The 15,267-nt window shown below is 50.3% G+C and overlaps 1 protein-coding gene across 3 annotated transcripts; it reads left to right on the top strand.

Annotated features, from left to right (window-relative positions):
- Positions 1-9: 9 nt before the first annotated feature.
- On the top strand, positions 10-9,472 carry TMED8 (transmembrane p24 trafficking protein family member 8). 3 transcript variants are annotated; one of them, XM_040333898.1, is made up of 7 exons: positions 10-164; positions 5,565-5,646; positions 5,757-5,890; positions 5,996-6,030; positions 6,866-7,004; positions 7,085-7,381; positions 8,837-9,472. In XM_040333898.1, exons 1-7 carry the CDS (start codon positions 59-61, stop codon positions 9,052-9,054), a joined length of 1,011 nt encoding a protein of 336 aa, XP_040189832.1. In that variant the 5' UTR covers positions 10-58; the 3' UTR covers positions 9,055-9,472. The 3 variants fall into 3 exon arrangements, with proteins under 3 accessions (XP_040189832.1, XP_040189830.1, XP_040189831.1); XM_040333896.1 differs by having other exon boundaries at positions 5,757-6,030; XM_040333897.1 differs by having other exon boundaries at positions 21-104; positions 5,757-6,030.
- The last annotated feature ends 5,795 nt before the right edge of the window (positions 9,473-15,267 follow it).

Here is a 15,267-nt window from a genome sequence, read left to right as displayed (position 1 = left end):
CTGACAGCAGTTTCTCTCCGGAGATTGCCGAACATTTCCGAACTGGAGGTAGCGGCTGATGGATGTGGCGCAGGATGCTGCGGCGGAACCCGGAGAACGGATCGGTGAGAGCGGAGCCGAGGAGGAGCGGGAGACCACCAGGGGGTCCGGGGAGACGACCGCGGGTGAGATACCCAACACCGCAGCCCTATACAGACCACCCACCAGGCTATAGAGTTCTGTATGGGAACTTCCCATGATGCGTCTCTTCCTGGGGGAAAGACCCCTATATACAGAACTGCCCCCCATAGTTCTATACATAGAACCTTCCTTCCCATAATGCATCGGGGAAGGGGCCCTATATACAGAACTGCCCCCCCCCCCTATAGTGCTTTACACAGGACCTTCCCATAATGCACTGGGGAGAGGGGGCCCTATATACAGAACTGCCCCCCATAGTTCTATACATAGGACCTTCCTTCCCATAATGCATCGGGGAAGGGGTCCTATATACAGAGTTGTCACACCCCCCCCCCATAGTGTTATACATAGGACCTTCCCATAATGCACTGGGGAGGGGGCCCCTATATACAGAGCGGTCACACCCCCCCATAGTGTTATACATAGGACCGTCCCATAATGCACTGGGGAGGGGGCCCCTATATACAGAGCGGTCACACCCCCCCATAGTTTTATACATAGGATGTCTCATAATGCACTGGGGAGGGGGCCCCTATATACAGAGCTGTCACCCCCCCCCCCCATAGTTCTATACATAGGACCGTCCCATAATGCACTGGGGAGGGGGCCCCTATATACAGAGCGGTCACACCCCCCCATAGTGTTATACATAGGACTGTCTCATAATGCACTGGGGAGGGGGCCCCTATATACAGAGTTGTCACCCCCCCCCCCCATAGTTTTATACATAGGATGTCTCATAATGCACTGGGGAGGGGGCCCCTATATACAGAGCTGTCACCCCCCCCCCCCCCTAGTGTTATACATAGGACCTTCCCATAATGCACTGGGGAGGGGGCCCCTATATACAGAGCTGTCCCCCCCCCCCCCAGTGTTATTCATATGACCTTCCCATAATGCACCGGGGAGGGGGCCCCTATATACAGAGCTGACACCCCCCATAGTGTTATACATGGGACCTTCCCATAATGCACTGGGGAGGGGGGCCCCTATATACAGAGCTGTCACCCCCCCCCCCATAGTGTTATACATAGGGCCTTCCCATAATGCATTGGGGAGAGGGGCCCCTATATACAGAGTTGTCACCCCCCCCCCTAGTGTTATACATAGGACCTTCCCATAATGCACTGGGGAGGGGGCCCCTATATACAGAGTTTTCACCCCCCCCCCCATAGTGTTATACATAGGACCTTCCCATAATGCACCGGGAAGGGGGCCCCTATATACAGAGTTGTCCCCACACCTATAGAGGTATATGAGATTATACCATATTGCACCTCTGTCTAGGGGGGCCCTATATACAGAGCTGCCCCCACTATAGTGTTCTATATAGGATCCTCTCATAATGTACCTCTGCCTGGGGGGAGGGCTACATAGAGAGCTGTCCTTCCTATAGTGCTATGCATAGGACCTTCCCAAAGTGCATCTTTGTCTAGGGGGTGCCCCTATATACAGAGATGCCCCCACATATAGAGATATATGCTATATTGCACCTCTGTCTAGGGGGTGCCCCTATATACAGTGCTGCCCCCACCTATAGAGGTACAGTGGGAATCGAAAGTTTGGGCACCCCAGGTAAAAATTAGTATTAATGTGCATAACGAAGCCAAGGAAAGATGGGAAAAATCTCCAAAAGGCATCAAATTACAGATTAGACACTCTTATAATATGTCAAAAAAAGTTTGATTTTATTTCCATCATTTACACTTTCAAAATGACAGAAAACAAAAAAAATGGCGTCTGCAAAAGTTTGGGCACCCTGCAGAGTTAATATCTTGTACTGCTCCCTTTGGCAAGTATCACAGCTTGTAAACGCTTTTTGTAGCCAGCCAAGAGTCTTTCAATTCTTGTTTGAGGGATCTTGGCCCATTCTTCCTTACAAAAGTCTTCCAGTTCTTTGAGATTTCTGGGCTGTCTGTCACGCACTGCTCTTTTATGGTCTATCTATAGATTTTCAATTATGTTGAGGTCAGGAGATTGTGAAGGCCATGGCAAAACCTTTAGTTTAAGCCTCTTGATGTAATCCCCCATGGATTTTGAGGTGTGTTTAGGATCATTATCCATTTGTAGAAGCCATCCTCTCTTTAACTTCAGCTTTTTTACAGATGGCATCAAGTTACCATCCAAAATTTGCAGACATTTTATTGAATCCATTTTTCCTTCTACTCATGAAATGTTCCCTGTGCCACTGGCTGCAATACAACCCCAAAGCATGATTGATCCACCCCCATGCTTAACAGTTGGACAGAGGTTCTTTTCATTAAATTCTGTGCCCTTTCTTCTCCAAGCGTACCTTTGCTCATTCCGGCCAAAAAGTTCTATTTTAACCTCATTAGCCCACAGAACTTGTTTCCAAAATGCATCAGGCTTGTCTATATGTTCATTTGCAAAGTTCAAACGCTGATTTTTGTGGTGAGGACGTAGAAGGGGTTTTCTTCTGATGACTCTTCCATGAAGACCATATTTGTACAAGTATCTCTTTATAGTGGAATAGTGTACCACAACTCCAGTGTGTGCCAGATCTTTCTGGAGGGATTGCGCAGTCAAACGTGGGTTTTGAATTGCTTTTCTCACAATCCTGCGAGCTGTTCTGTCTGATATTTTTCTTGGTCTTCCAGATCTTGCTTTAACTTCCACTGTTCCTGATGACTGCCATTTCTTAATTACATTCCGAACAGAGGATATTGACATCTGAAAACGCTTTGTTATCTTCTTATAGCCTTCTCCAGCTTTGTGAGCGACAACTATTTTCAGTTTTCTAGACAACTGCTTCTCATGGTGCTGATTGTTGGGGCAAGGTCAGATGAGTCTGGGCATTTAAAACCTTTGAGATTGACATCACCTGGTCTTCCCAGACGATGATTGAGAACAATCCATGATGCTGGCAGGTCTCAGCTTTGCAAAGGGGGCAGTGCATGCTATAAATTCTGCAGGGTGCCCAAACTTTTGCAGACGCCATTTTTTTGTTTTCTGTAATTTTGAAAGTGTAAATGATGGAAATAAAATCTAGGGGCCAGATTCACATACATTTCCGCTACGCAGCGGCGGCGTAACGTAATCCATTCACGTTACACCGCCGCAAGTTTGCAGCGTAAGTGCCGGATTCACAAAGCACTTACCTGTAAACTTGCGGCGGTGTAACATAAATGCGCTCGGCGCAAGCCCGCCCAATTCAAATGGGGCGGGCACCATTTAAATTAGGCGCGTTCCCGCGCCGAGCGTACTGCGCATGCTCCGTCGGATAAATAACCCGATGTGCATTGCGCTAAATGACGTCGCAAGGACGTCATTGGTTTCGGCGTTAACGTAAATTTCCACGCGGGAACGACGGCCATACTTAACATGGCTTAGAACACCTAGGGCTCAGCCCTAATTTTACGACGCGTATCTCGACGGAAACAACGTAAAGTTAGAGCGACGGGTAACGCGGACGTTCAGGGATCGCCGTAACTAGTCATTTGCATATTCTACGCCGACCGCAATGGCCTCGCCACCTAGCGGCCGGCATAGAATTGCATCCTAAGATCCGACAGTGTAAGTCAATTACACCTGTCGGATGTTAGGGCTAGCTATGCGTAACTGATTCTATGAATCAGCCGCATAGTTAGGACGGGCGGATCACAGAGATACGACGGCGTATCAGGAGATACGCCGTCGTATCTCTTTTGTGAATCTGGCCCTAACTTTTTTTGACAAATTATAGGAATGTCTAATCTGTAATTTGATGCCTTTTGGAGATTTTTCCATCTTTCCTTGGCTTCGTTATGCACATTAATACAAATTTTTACCTGGGGTGCCCAAACTTTCGATCCCCACTGTATATGATATATACCATATTGCACCTCTGTCTAGGGGGTGCCCCTATATACAGAGCTGCCCCCCCTCCTATAGAGGTATATGATATATACCATATTGCACCTCTGTCTAGGGGGTGCCCCTATGTACAGAGCTGCCCCCCCTCCTATAGAGGTATATGATATATACCATATTGCACCTCTGTCTAGGGGGTGCCCCTATGTACAGTGCTGCTGCCCCCCCCCCCCCTATAGAGGTATATGATATATACCATATTGCACCTCTGTCTAGGGGGTGCCCCTATATACAGAGCTGCCCCCCTCCTATAGAGGTATATGATGTATACCATATTGCACCTCGAGTTTCCCATAATGCACCTCTGCCTGGAAGGGGGGGGTGACTTCTTTATACAGAGCTGTGACCCCTATAATGTCCATACAGGTAAGTCCCCCCTATATACAGAACAGTCTCCTTATGTAGAAATAACACTTCCATGGAAGGTGCGCTCACACCTGTCTATAGGCAGATCTATGGTAGGGGGTGGGGCGGGGGTATCAGATACGGTTACCACGTCTCACCCATCAGGCTGATTTGCCTGCTGGAAAATCTCAGATCTCCAATTCAAAGTTATTCAAATGTAGGCAGACGGCATTTGAGTCCGTGTCCGGTGTGGGAGATCGCTCTGGGCACACTATAGACATTATACCTTCCCCAATATCATTCGCTCCCTTCTGCATCACTTCATAGACCAATATGCTTTAGCACTACGTCCAATCAGATGTCTAAATCTCTGCTGTTTTTCTATGGGATGGCCGTGAGACATCCAGCAGTGTAAACCGTATTTTACTTTTGTTTTGCACAGGCTCTGGAAGTATCTGCTGCAACCAGGAAAAATACTTGCAAATAGATTAATTATAAGCTTGTGATATTTAATTATAGTCCAACTAAACGATTGGTGAGGGGAGAGTTAACAGAGTATGGGGCCCCGGGGGGAGGCCCCATTGCACCTGATGTAAGTCTTGCACGCTGCACCTGGTGTCTATAATAGGAGATTTGGGAGGGGTCACCCAGGGGCCCCGGGGATAGAGTCAGGTAACGCCCTCACCCCTGGGGGAGATGCTGTGCAGCGCAGATAATCACACGTGTTGTTGCAGAATGGCGAGAAGCGTGTCATTACCGGGTGATGTGCTCAGTGACACAGCCAGCAAGATGATAGACTGTAAGGTGCAAAGGCCGACATCACAAGAGCTTACACTCTACACTCGGAGGAGAGGCCTGTACTGCCATGTAGAACAGATGGGCCACAAATAGAACATCTCTGTTTATTCATTTTTCCGGCTGTATATAAAATACGAACAGCAGATGGATCGCACTTCAAAGCATTATACCACTTTAGGGTAGATGGCCCTCGGCAGAAGAGCTTGCAATCTACAAGAAGGAAAGGCAGGCATAAGTAGCAATGTACCAATAGGAATATCCCGTCTGGAGATCTCCCATACCTTCTACCCCAGATCACATGACTGATAGGAGAGCTGCATTGGATGTACGTTGGCTGTTTCCATGAATAAGATTTGTTTGCCTTTCTGTAGATGGTGAGATCATTGAAGAGGCAGTGATGGCGTTACCTTCTGCGGAGGAGAAGAAGAATGGAGAATGTCAGGACAATGATGGGTATGTGATTGCTGTATAATGCCCAGCCTACTAGTCACATTGCCCCCTCACCTCACCTCTTTCTTCGGACAACATGTCAGTAAAACGGTCAAACTGTCTTTTTCTTGCAGGGCAAATTCAGAGACAGACGTCACGACCCCGGATTCTGCCAAGACGAGTCCTGATGGTGAAATGAATAAGGGTCCATCAGAACCAGCCAAGGGTCCATCAGAACCAGCCAAGGGTCCATCAGAACCAGCCAAGGGTCCATCAGAACCAGCCAAGGGTCCATCAGAACCAGCCAAGGGTCCATCAGAACCAACAAAGGGTCCATCAGAAACAACAAAGGGTCCATCAGAACCAGCCAAGGGTCCATCAGAACCAACCAAGAGTTCCCTGGACAAGGTGATCAGTCAGGGCTCTCCTCCCCAATGGGTCATTTATGATCCCTCAGAGCACTACGAACATGTGGTTCGAGCAATGTTCACCTCCTCTCCATATCCAAACCCCTCATACCATATCCAAACCCCTCACACCATTCCCTGTCCCAGGTTATCTACTCTGAAAATCCCTCATCTCAGGTTGTACCCTCCTTCCCGAATACACTTCTTCCCCCCTCCCCAAATCTACTTCCCCTTCATCCTAGTTTTTACCTCCCCAAATGCCTTTATTCAGGTTATAACACTATCTACCACCCCCCCCCCCTTTTAAGAACCCATTACAGGTTGTGTCCTCACCAATCCCTCATCCCATGGTATGTCCACATCTCTCGCACTAGGTTGTCCCTCCTCAAATCTTTAATTTTAGGTTGTATCCTTCCAAAATCCTTTGCTTCAAGTAATACCTTAGCCCCCCCCCCCACTCACCCAATTACTTGTTCTAGGTTGTCCCCTCCCAAATCCCTCTTCTGCGCTATACACATTCTCCTTCCTGAATCCTCCATCTTAGGTGATCTAATCCCTCGTCTTAGGTGATACCCACAATCCCTCAACCTAGGATGGGTTCTACCCCACCCATCCCTCAGCCGAGGTTTTGCTACCTTCCCCTTCCAATCACTTATCCTCGGTTGTACCCTCAGCCAAGGTTATACCACCTACCCAATCCCTTGTCCTTGGGTTTTACCCCCCATCCCATGTCATGCTCCCTCATCACTTTCTTCAGGTTATACTTCCCTCCCCTCTCCCAATCCCTCATTTTAGGTTATATTCCCATCTTTACATTCTTGTCTGTCCCCCTGCAGGAACTGGAAGCCCTTCTGTCTAGCTGCACTGACCCTCCTCCTCTGGACGTCCTCATGATCCAGTCAGAGCACGCCGGCATGGTGGACATAGTAAAGGTGGAGCAGAATACAGATGACCCCGCTGCGACAGATAAAAAAGGTGAGGATCAAGATGGGGGAATATTGGTAGAGAAGGGGCAATATATGGAAAACGAATCCTTTTATTGTATTCCCTTGTAGCTCCTCCCCCACCGCTGAGACCGCCCACCACCTGGACCAGTGCCAACATACGGGAATTCAAGCACCGGATGGCCAGTGAGAAACACGGATTGCTGACTGTGAGGAGAGGGGAAGTGATGACTGTTCGTGTCCCCACACACCCTGAAGGGAAGCGGCTCTGCTGGGAGTTTGCTACGGATGATTATGACATTGGTTTCGGAATCTATTTTGATTGGACACCAGTGACCAGCACAGCGGTTACCATACAAGTCAGCGACTCCAGTGACGATGAGGAAGAGGAGGAGACAGAGAGCCCCTGTGAGTCAGGCTGGTGTTGGGGGGGGGGGGGGTGTACTGCAGGCAGGATCTCTGTGGGGTTGCTGGGGTTTTCTGCGGGCAGGATCTCTGGGGTGTGGGGTTTTCTGCAGGCAGGATCTCTGGGGTGTGGGGTTTTCTGCAGGCAGGATCTCTGGGGGGTGGGGGTTTTCTGCAGGCAGGATCTCTGGGGGGTGGGTGTTTGCTCCAGGCAGGATCTCTGGGGGGTGGGCTTTGCTTCCAGGCGGGATCTCTGGGGGGGGGTTTTCTGCAGGCAGGATCTCTGGGGGGGTGGGGGTTGCTGAAGGCAGGATCTCTGGGGGGTGGGGGTTTCTGAAGGCAGGATCTCTGGGGGGTGAGGTTTGATGCAGGCAGGATCTCTGGGGGGTGGGAGTTGCTGCGGGCAGGATCTCTGGGGGTGGGGTTTGCTTCCAGGCAGGATCTCGGGGGGGGGGGGGGTGCTGTAGGCAGGATCTCTGGGGGTGGGGTTTGATGCAGGCAGGATCTCTGGAGGGTGGGGGTTTGATGCAGGCAGGATCTCTGGGGGGTGGGGGTTGCTGCAGGCAGGATCTCTGGGGGTGGGGTTTGCTGTAGGCAGGATCTCTGGGGGGTGGGGGTTTGCTGCAGGCAGGATCTCTGGGGGTGGGGGTTTGCTGCAGGCAGGATCTCTGGGGGGTGGGGTTTGCTGTAGGCAGGATCTCTGGGGGTGGGGTTTGATGCAGGCAGGATCTTTGTGGGTGAGTTTTGCTGCAGGCAGGATCTCTGGGGGATGGGGGTTTGCTGCAGGCAGGAGGATCTCTGGGGGGTGGGGGTTTGCTGCAGGCAGGATCTCTGGGGGGGTGGGGGTTTGTTGCAGGCAGGATCTCTGGGGGGGGTTTTGTTGCAGGCAGGATCTCTGGGGGGGTGGGGGTTTGCTGCAGGCAGGATCTCTGGGGGGGTGGGGGTTTGCTGCAGGCAGGATCTCTGGGGGTGGGGTTTGATGCAGGCAGGATCTCTGTGGGGTTTGCTGTAGGCAGGATCTCTGGGGGGTGGGGTTTGCTGTAGGCAGGATCTCTGGGGGTGGGGTTTGATGCAGGCAGGATCTTTGTGGGTGAGTTTTGCTGCAGGCAGGATCTCTGGGGGATGGGGGTTTGCTGCAGGCAGGAGGATCTCTGGGGGGTGGGGGTTTGCTGCAGGCAGGATCTCTGGGGGGGGGGGGGGGTTTGTTGCAGGCAGGATCTCGGGGGGGGGGGGGGGTTTGTTGCAGGCAGGATCTCTGGGGGGGGGGGGGTTTGCTGCAGGCAGGATCTCTGGGGGTGGGGGTTTGCTGCAGGCAGGATCTCTGGGGGGTGGAGTTTGCTGCAGGCAGGATCTCTGGGGGTTGCTGCAGGCAAGAATTCTAGATTCTGTTTCTATGGCCTTCTTATTTTGTTATGGTGGAATTTGCATCCTGATCAGCTTGATGTTTTTGTATTCCAGGGCACAGCCGAGAGGGAGACGTAGAGCGAGGATCCGTATACCGCCTGCGCAGTCGCTATGGAGAGATCATGCAGGTGTTCCGCAAGGACAGTCACCGTGAAGTCCAAGCTGGGAGCCACGACTACCCTGGAGAGGGCGTTTATCTGCTCAAACTGGACAATTCCTACTCCCTGCTGCGCAACAAGGCTCTCTTCTTCCATGTCTACTACAGCAGCTGAGACTGTGGGGGCCCCGGGGAGGAGGACCCCAACAACTGAACAGGGTGCCCAGATGGTGCCTGTTTGCAGAACTAGGGCACCTCTCCGTACGTGACTCCATGAATTACTGAGACATCTGTCTGATGTGGTCACGCTGAAGTCCCTTCTCTGAAGAAAGACACACGGCTCAGCTTCTGTAGTCCTTAAACGCCTCGCAGCACTTCTGCGTGCCCACAATCCTTTGCTTCTACCCACATACCTCAGGAAGGGAGCTGGACCACCCATGGAAGGATCACTTAATCACGCCAGCCACATCTGCTGCACAGGCCGCATTGACTGATAATCTTCACTGAGCAGCAGGGGAAGGGTCAACAGACCACTTTAGACCATCCAATTGCACGCCGTTTGTAGAAGACACGGATGGCTGCTGGGGGGGGGGGGGGGGGGGGGGGGGCATTACACAGGTTGATCGGGTGATCTTACGGATGGTGTGATGGTTGCACGGACCGCTCCAGCCAGTGCTCAGCCAACTTCCTGTATGCAGGCCGATAACGGAGGACGTCATCTGTGGTGTGGGGGAGGGGCGGGATTGGGGGGTGACAAGGTGCCTTTTCACTGTTGGATCCGATTTTATGATTATTTATTTTGTACATTGTTCCTTTTACAGTGTAAATATTTAGAGCTCAAAGTCTATTTATAATATTGGGGTGGGGCCTTGTCTTGGGGTAGAGACCCAGGTGCATTGTGTGTTGTCGTATGATCTAGGGATCAGCTGTGTTCTGTTTCCATCTGATGTCATAGCTCAATAAAAGTTTGTCATGTCTGTCCTGCCGCTTCTACTGTCTGTCATGTGTGCAGGGGAGACGAGGAAGGAAGTGAAAGCTTGAGTGCCTGCTGTGTGTGGTCAATGCACTGTGTACACTGCCGACTCACATCCTGTGTGAGAAGGCTGTGGTGGAAGCAACCAACTTGTGCTATATGGCAGGCCCGGGCAATGTCCTAGTGACCAGGCTTTGCCAGATCTGGTGTGTGTTATGTTTTGAGTTGGGGAGTGGCTGCTTCCATCAGAGCCTTCTTACACAGGTGTATCTGCAATAGATTTACACAGGTAAACTCATTAGATTCAACCGGAAATGTCCCTTATTGGCCAGGGCAGCTACACAAGTGATTGGCTCGTTGCATGTCTGCCATTGGGCACGGTAGAGCTGCCATGTTGGGTGGGGCCAGCTGTTATTCACGCAGGGACCACATATAAAGTGACCCCGTAATACATATACAGTAAAACCTTGGATTGCGAGCATAATTGGTCCCAAAAACATGCTTGTAATCCAAAGCCCTTGTATATCAAAGCAAATGTCCCCATAAGAAAGAGTGGAAACTCAAATGATTCATTCCACAACCATTTATTCATAGGTCCTTCAGTTTATAGTCCATATAATGTGATTGCGGACGTGGTTGTGTAACCATAAAATGTACATCCAAAATGGAAGCCTCCCCAAGGGGATTAGAAGAAAAATCCAAAAGGAGCTACAGAGTATAAAATAGAAGAGAGGAGCCTCTAAGGCCTCGTACAGACGAGCGGACATGTCCGATGAAACCGGTCCGCGGACCGTTTTCATCGGACATGTCCGCTGGGAGATTTCGGTCTGATGGCTGTACACACCATCAAACCGAAATCCCTGTGGACAGAAAACGCGGTGACGTAGACGACACCGATGTTCTCTATCGCGCGAGTTCAATGCTTCCACGCATGCGTCGAATCAATTCGACACATGCGTGGGATTTCGGTCCGCTGGTTAGATGTACTAACCAGCGGACATGTCCGACGGACAGCTTTCCAGCGGACATGTTTCTTAGCATGCTAAGAAACTTTTGTCCGCTGGAAATCTGTCCGCTAGCCTGTACACACGATCGGATCTGTCTGCTGAAACTGGTCCGCGGACCAGTTTCAGCGGACATGTCCGGTCGTGTGTACGAGGCCCAAGTGTAGCAATATGGTTACATTAAATGGAGGTATAACATTTAGCAACTTGCATGGTTAATGCTTAAAAGAGGCACATCTAAGTATGCAGGCATCCGGGGTAAAGATGTCCACATAGACCGTCCTCCGCACCGCCGGCGGTCTGCAATGGTGACCGGGAAGACTCCCCTACAGTAGAGCGATCTGAAAGCGAGGCTTCAAGCGCTCGTGGAGAGCAGAGTGGAATCGATGACGTCAATGGCGGTGAGGAGGATGGTCTATGTGGACAGCTTTACTCCGGATGCTTGCATACTTGGATGTACCTCTCCTAATCATCAACCATGCAAGTTGCATCGGGAGCTGCGGTGGCTCAACGCGATTGGCACTGCGCTGACAAGCCATTCACCTCTGCAGCTAGGGGTTCGGATCCCGGTCTCGGCTACATGTGAATTGAGTTTGGTGGTCTCAGACCGGCTCCCGGTGGGTGTGCTATGCGAGGTAAGCCTGCGCTTAGTACGCCCCCCCCCCAAAAACCACCACACTTACACACGCACTCGAAATTGGGTTAACATGCACGCACTTTGACCACGCGGTCTCTAAAAAGAGAGGCGAAGGACTAACGGGGCTGGTTGAGCAGGCAAATCCTCTCACTCCCTTATAGGGAGTCCCTCTGCCCCGTTGGGCTTCAAAGCGGAGCAGGTAGGGCGGGCAATGTGGGAGGACCCCCTCACACACCCGCCATTGCCACCCGGGGCATGGAGAAAGGTGGCAGATTGCCTCTGGGGGAGGTCTGCCTACTCCCAACTCCTGCAGTCCGGCTCCTCTCTCGAGTACACGCACAAAATACACTTAAAAAAAAACATGCAAGTTGCTAAATTTTGCTAAGACATCGCTTGTATATCAAGTCACATTTTATTAAAAAATGTGGCTTGTCTTGCAAAACGCTCTCAAACCAAGTTACTCTTAAACCAAGGTTTTACTGTACAATGACCCCATGTCATACATATACAGTGGCCCAATAATACATATAGTGACCCCCCTCCCCATAATACCAATCACACAGTTACCCCATAATGCAAATCATACAGTGACCCCACATTACACAGTGACCCCATAATGCAAATCATACAGTGACCCTGTAATACAGGGATGTCAAACGCAATTTCATTGTGGGCCTAATCAGCATTGTAGTTACCCTCAAAGGGCCGGTTGTATCTTTAAGACTATGGGGGGGTTATTTACGAAAGGCAAATCCACTCTGCACTACAAGTTTAGTCGCTGTAAATCTGAGGGTTAGATCTGAAATGAGGGGAAGCTCTGCTGATTTCTATCCAATCATGTGCAAGCTAAAATGCTATTTTTTATTCTCCTTGCCTGTCCCCCTCGGATCTACAGCGACTTCACTCCCAATTGCTCTCGTACTGCAAAGTGGATTTGCGCCTTTCGTAAATAACCCCCTATGCCTACTTAGGAGTATGCATCGTACAAAGTGTAGAGTTCAGGAGTGTGCTACATACAGACTGCATAGTTCAGGGGTGCACTGTGTACAGAGTGCAGGGTTGAGGAGTGTGTTACATATAGAGTGCAGGCTTTAGGGGTGCGCTATGTAGCTTCCTCACATTTCATCTGCCCGGCTCTAGTACCTCCCGGCAGTGTAAGTGGCTCTGCATCTCTCTCACTTGCAGGGAGATCATTGGTCGGCACTACTGTGCCCTGCAGTGAGTACATGCAGGGAAGGTAGGGATCTGGGCTAGAGGTGGCCACCATGTTCCAGCTGAAAAAATGCCCTGGGTGCAACGGCCACATAAAATGGGTTGGAGGGCCGATTCGGCCCGTGGGCCTTGTGTTTGACACCTGTGTCGTAATACATATCACACAGTGACCCCATAATACATATCACACGTAACCCCATATTATACAGTGATCACATATAACACGTATATCATACAGTGTCCACTCCATGATGTTTTATGTGACTACAGGTTCTCTATAACAAGCATTTAAAACAAAATCACTATATTTAAGACAAACTGACTCCTGGAAATGTCCCCATTGGGGTAATACTATGGCACTTCCTGTCCCCGTGGCACAAAGCTTGGGGGGTGTTATAATAACTTATTAAGTGGCAGAAAAAATCTTCTTATAGAGGACAATCTCTGAGGATAGAGAGATCAGATGCAGTAGGATCATAAAAACCAAAATGATCGCAGAGAGAGCAAGTAAAGCTTAGAGAGTGCTAAGAGATCACCAAGAACAGAGAGAGCGCTGAGGGCAGGTAGATCACTGAAAGCACAACGATCGCAGAGAGAGCGCTGAGACATCACTGACAGCAAGGAGAGTGCTGAGAGATCACTGACAGCAAGGAGAGTGCTGAGAGATCACTGACAGCAAGGAGAGTGCTGAGAGATCACTGACAGCAAGGAGAGTGCTGAGAGATTACTTACAGCAAGGAGAGTGCTGAGAGAACACTGACAGCAAGGAGAGTGCTGGGAGATCACTGGCAGCAAGGAGAGTGCTGAGAGATCACTGACAGCAAGGAGAGTGCTGGGAGATCACTGGCAGCAAGGAGAGTGCTGAGAGATCACTGACAGCAAGGAGAGTGCTGAGAGATTACTTACAGCAAGGAGAGTGCTGAGAGAACACTGACAGCAAGGAGAGTGCTGAGAGATTACTTACAGCAAGGAGCGTGCTGAGAGATCACTGACAGCAAGGAGAGTGCTGAGAGATTACTTACAGCAAGGAGCGTGCTGAGAGAACACTGACAGCAAGGAGAGTGCTGAGAGATCACTGACAGCAGGGAGAGTACTGAGAGTGATTATGTGGCTCTGTACCGGCAGTGATGGAGCTCTAGGACTAATGCAATGCACACTCAGGAGCTGGGAGTCTGCATACAAAGTGACCTTTGACCCACAGATAAAATAGAGACTTTAACCGATTAAGGACAGCCTGCCTGCAATGTACTCCGTGTTTAAGGTGTGTGCATGCGCGCCCCCTCAACCCGCCGCTATGATTATACACAGCAGAGCCTGTCAGCAGGTCCCAGGCCATGATTCATGACCAGGACCTACTGATCAGCTGTGTCCAATCACAGCCCAGAGCTCTGTGTTGAGAACACGGGTCTCTGTACAGAGGGAACAATCTCTCTGTTTCTTATCCCTGCAAATCAGGCAGAAGAAACAAATAGATCTTTAGTAAAAAGCAGCCCATAATACACAGTTATGCACACATTTAAAGGCTAAGTCCACCCTAACACTAAAATCCCTGCATCTACAGACAGCCACGATCTAAGACTAACCTATCTAGCCCTGTAAAGAAATCAGTATACATACCTTTATTTGACACCAATCTGACCCGATCCCATGCTGTCAGTTGCGGCTTTGCTGTGTGGGCGGGTGCAGAGGACACGTTGGACAACAGAAGCCCCATAGTAAGTGTATGGGTGACGTCACTTCCCATTCATTTCACAGCCGTTATCAGCGGTGTCCTCTGCAGAGCTTCCCCCGCTGGAGATCGGGTCGGATCGGCTTCAGAAAAGGTATTTATACTGATTTATTCTTAAAGGGGAGGTCCACGCAAAAATGGAACCCTTGCTTTTCGGGAACCCTTCCCCCCTCCGGTGTCACATTTGGCACCTTTCAGGGGGAGGGGGGTGCAGATACCTGTATAATACAGGTATTTGCACCCACTTCCGGGCATAGACCCCCGCAGAATCGGGGGGTCTACATCACTTTCCCGTCCCCCCCCCCTGCTGTCTTATGGGAAACACACAGGTCCCAGAAGACAGCGGGGACCAGTGAGGACGCGCAAGGGGGACTCACGCATGCGCAGTAGGGAACGGGGAAGCGAAGGCCGCAACGCTTCACTTCCTAATTCCCTCACCAAGGATGGCGGCGGGGGACAGACCGTGGTCCGAGCGATTGATCGGCTTCGGCTGCCGACATCGCGGGCACCCTGGGCAGGTAAGTGTCCATTTATTAAAAGTAAGTATTTGTAGCTGCTGGCTTTTAATATTTATTTTTAGGTGGACCTCCGCTTCAAGGCTACTTCACAGTGAGGCGCTTTGGCAGGCGCTATAGTGCGTAACCACTTCATTACTTAAACCCCCTTCGTGCCCAGACCAATTTTCAGCTCTGAAGCATTTTGAATGACAATTGCGCTGTCATACAACACTGTACCCAAATTATATTTTTATAATTTTTTCCCCACACATAGAGCTTTCTTTTGGTGTATTTGATCATCTCTGCGATTAAATTTTTTGCGCTATAAACAGAAAA

Source organism: Rana temporaria, chromosome 13 (assembly GCF_905171775.1).
Source record: "Rana temporaria chromosome 13, aRanTem1.1, whole genome shotgun sequence".
Lineage (NCBI taxonomy): Eukaryota > Metazoa > Chordata > Amphibia > Anura > Ranidae > Rana > Rana temporaria.
This window is presented reverse-complemented; position numbering and strand designations above follow the sequence as displayed.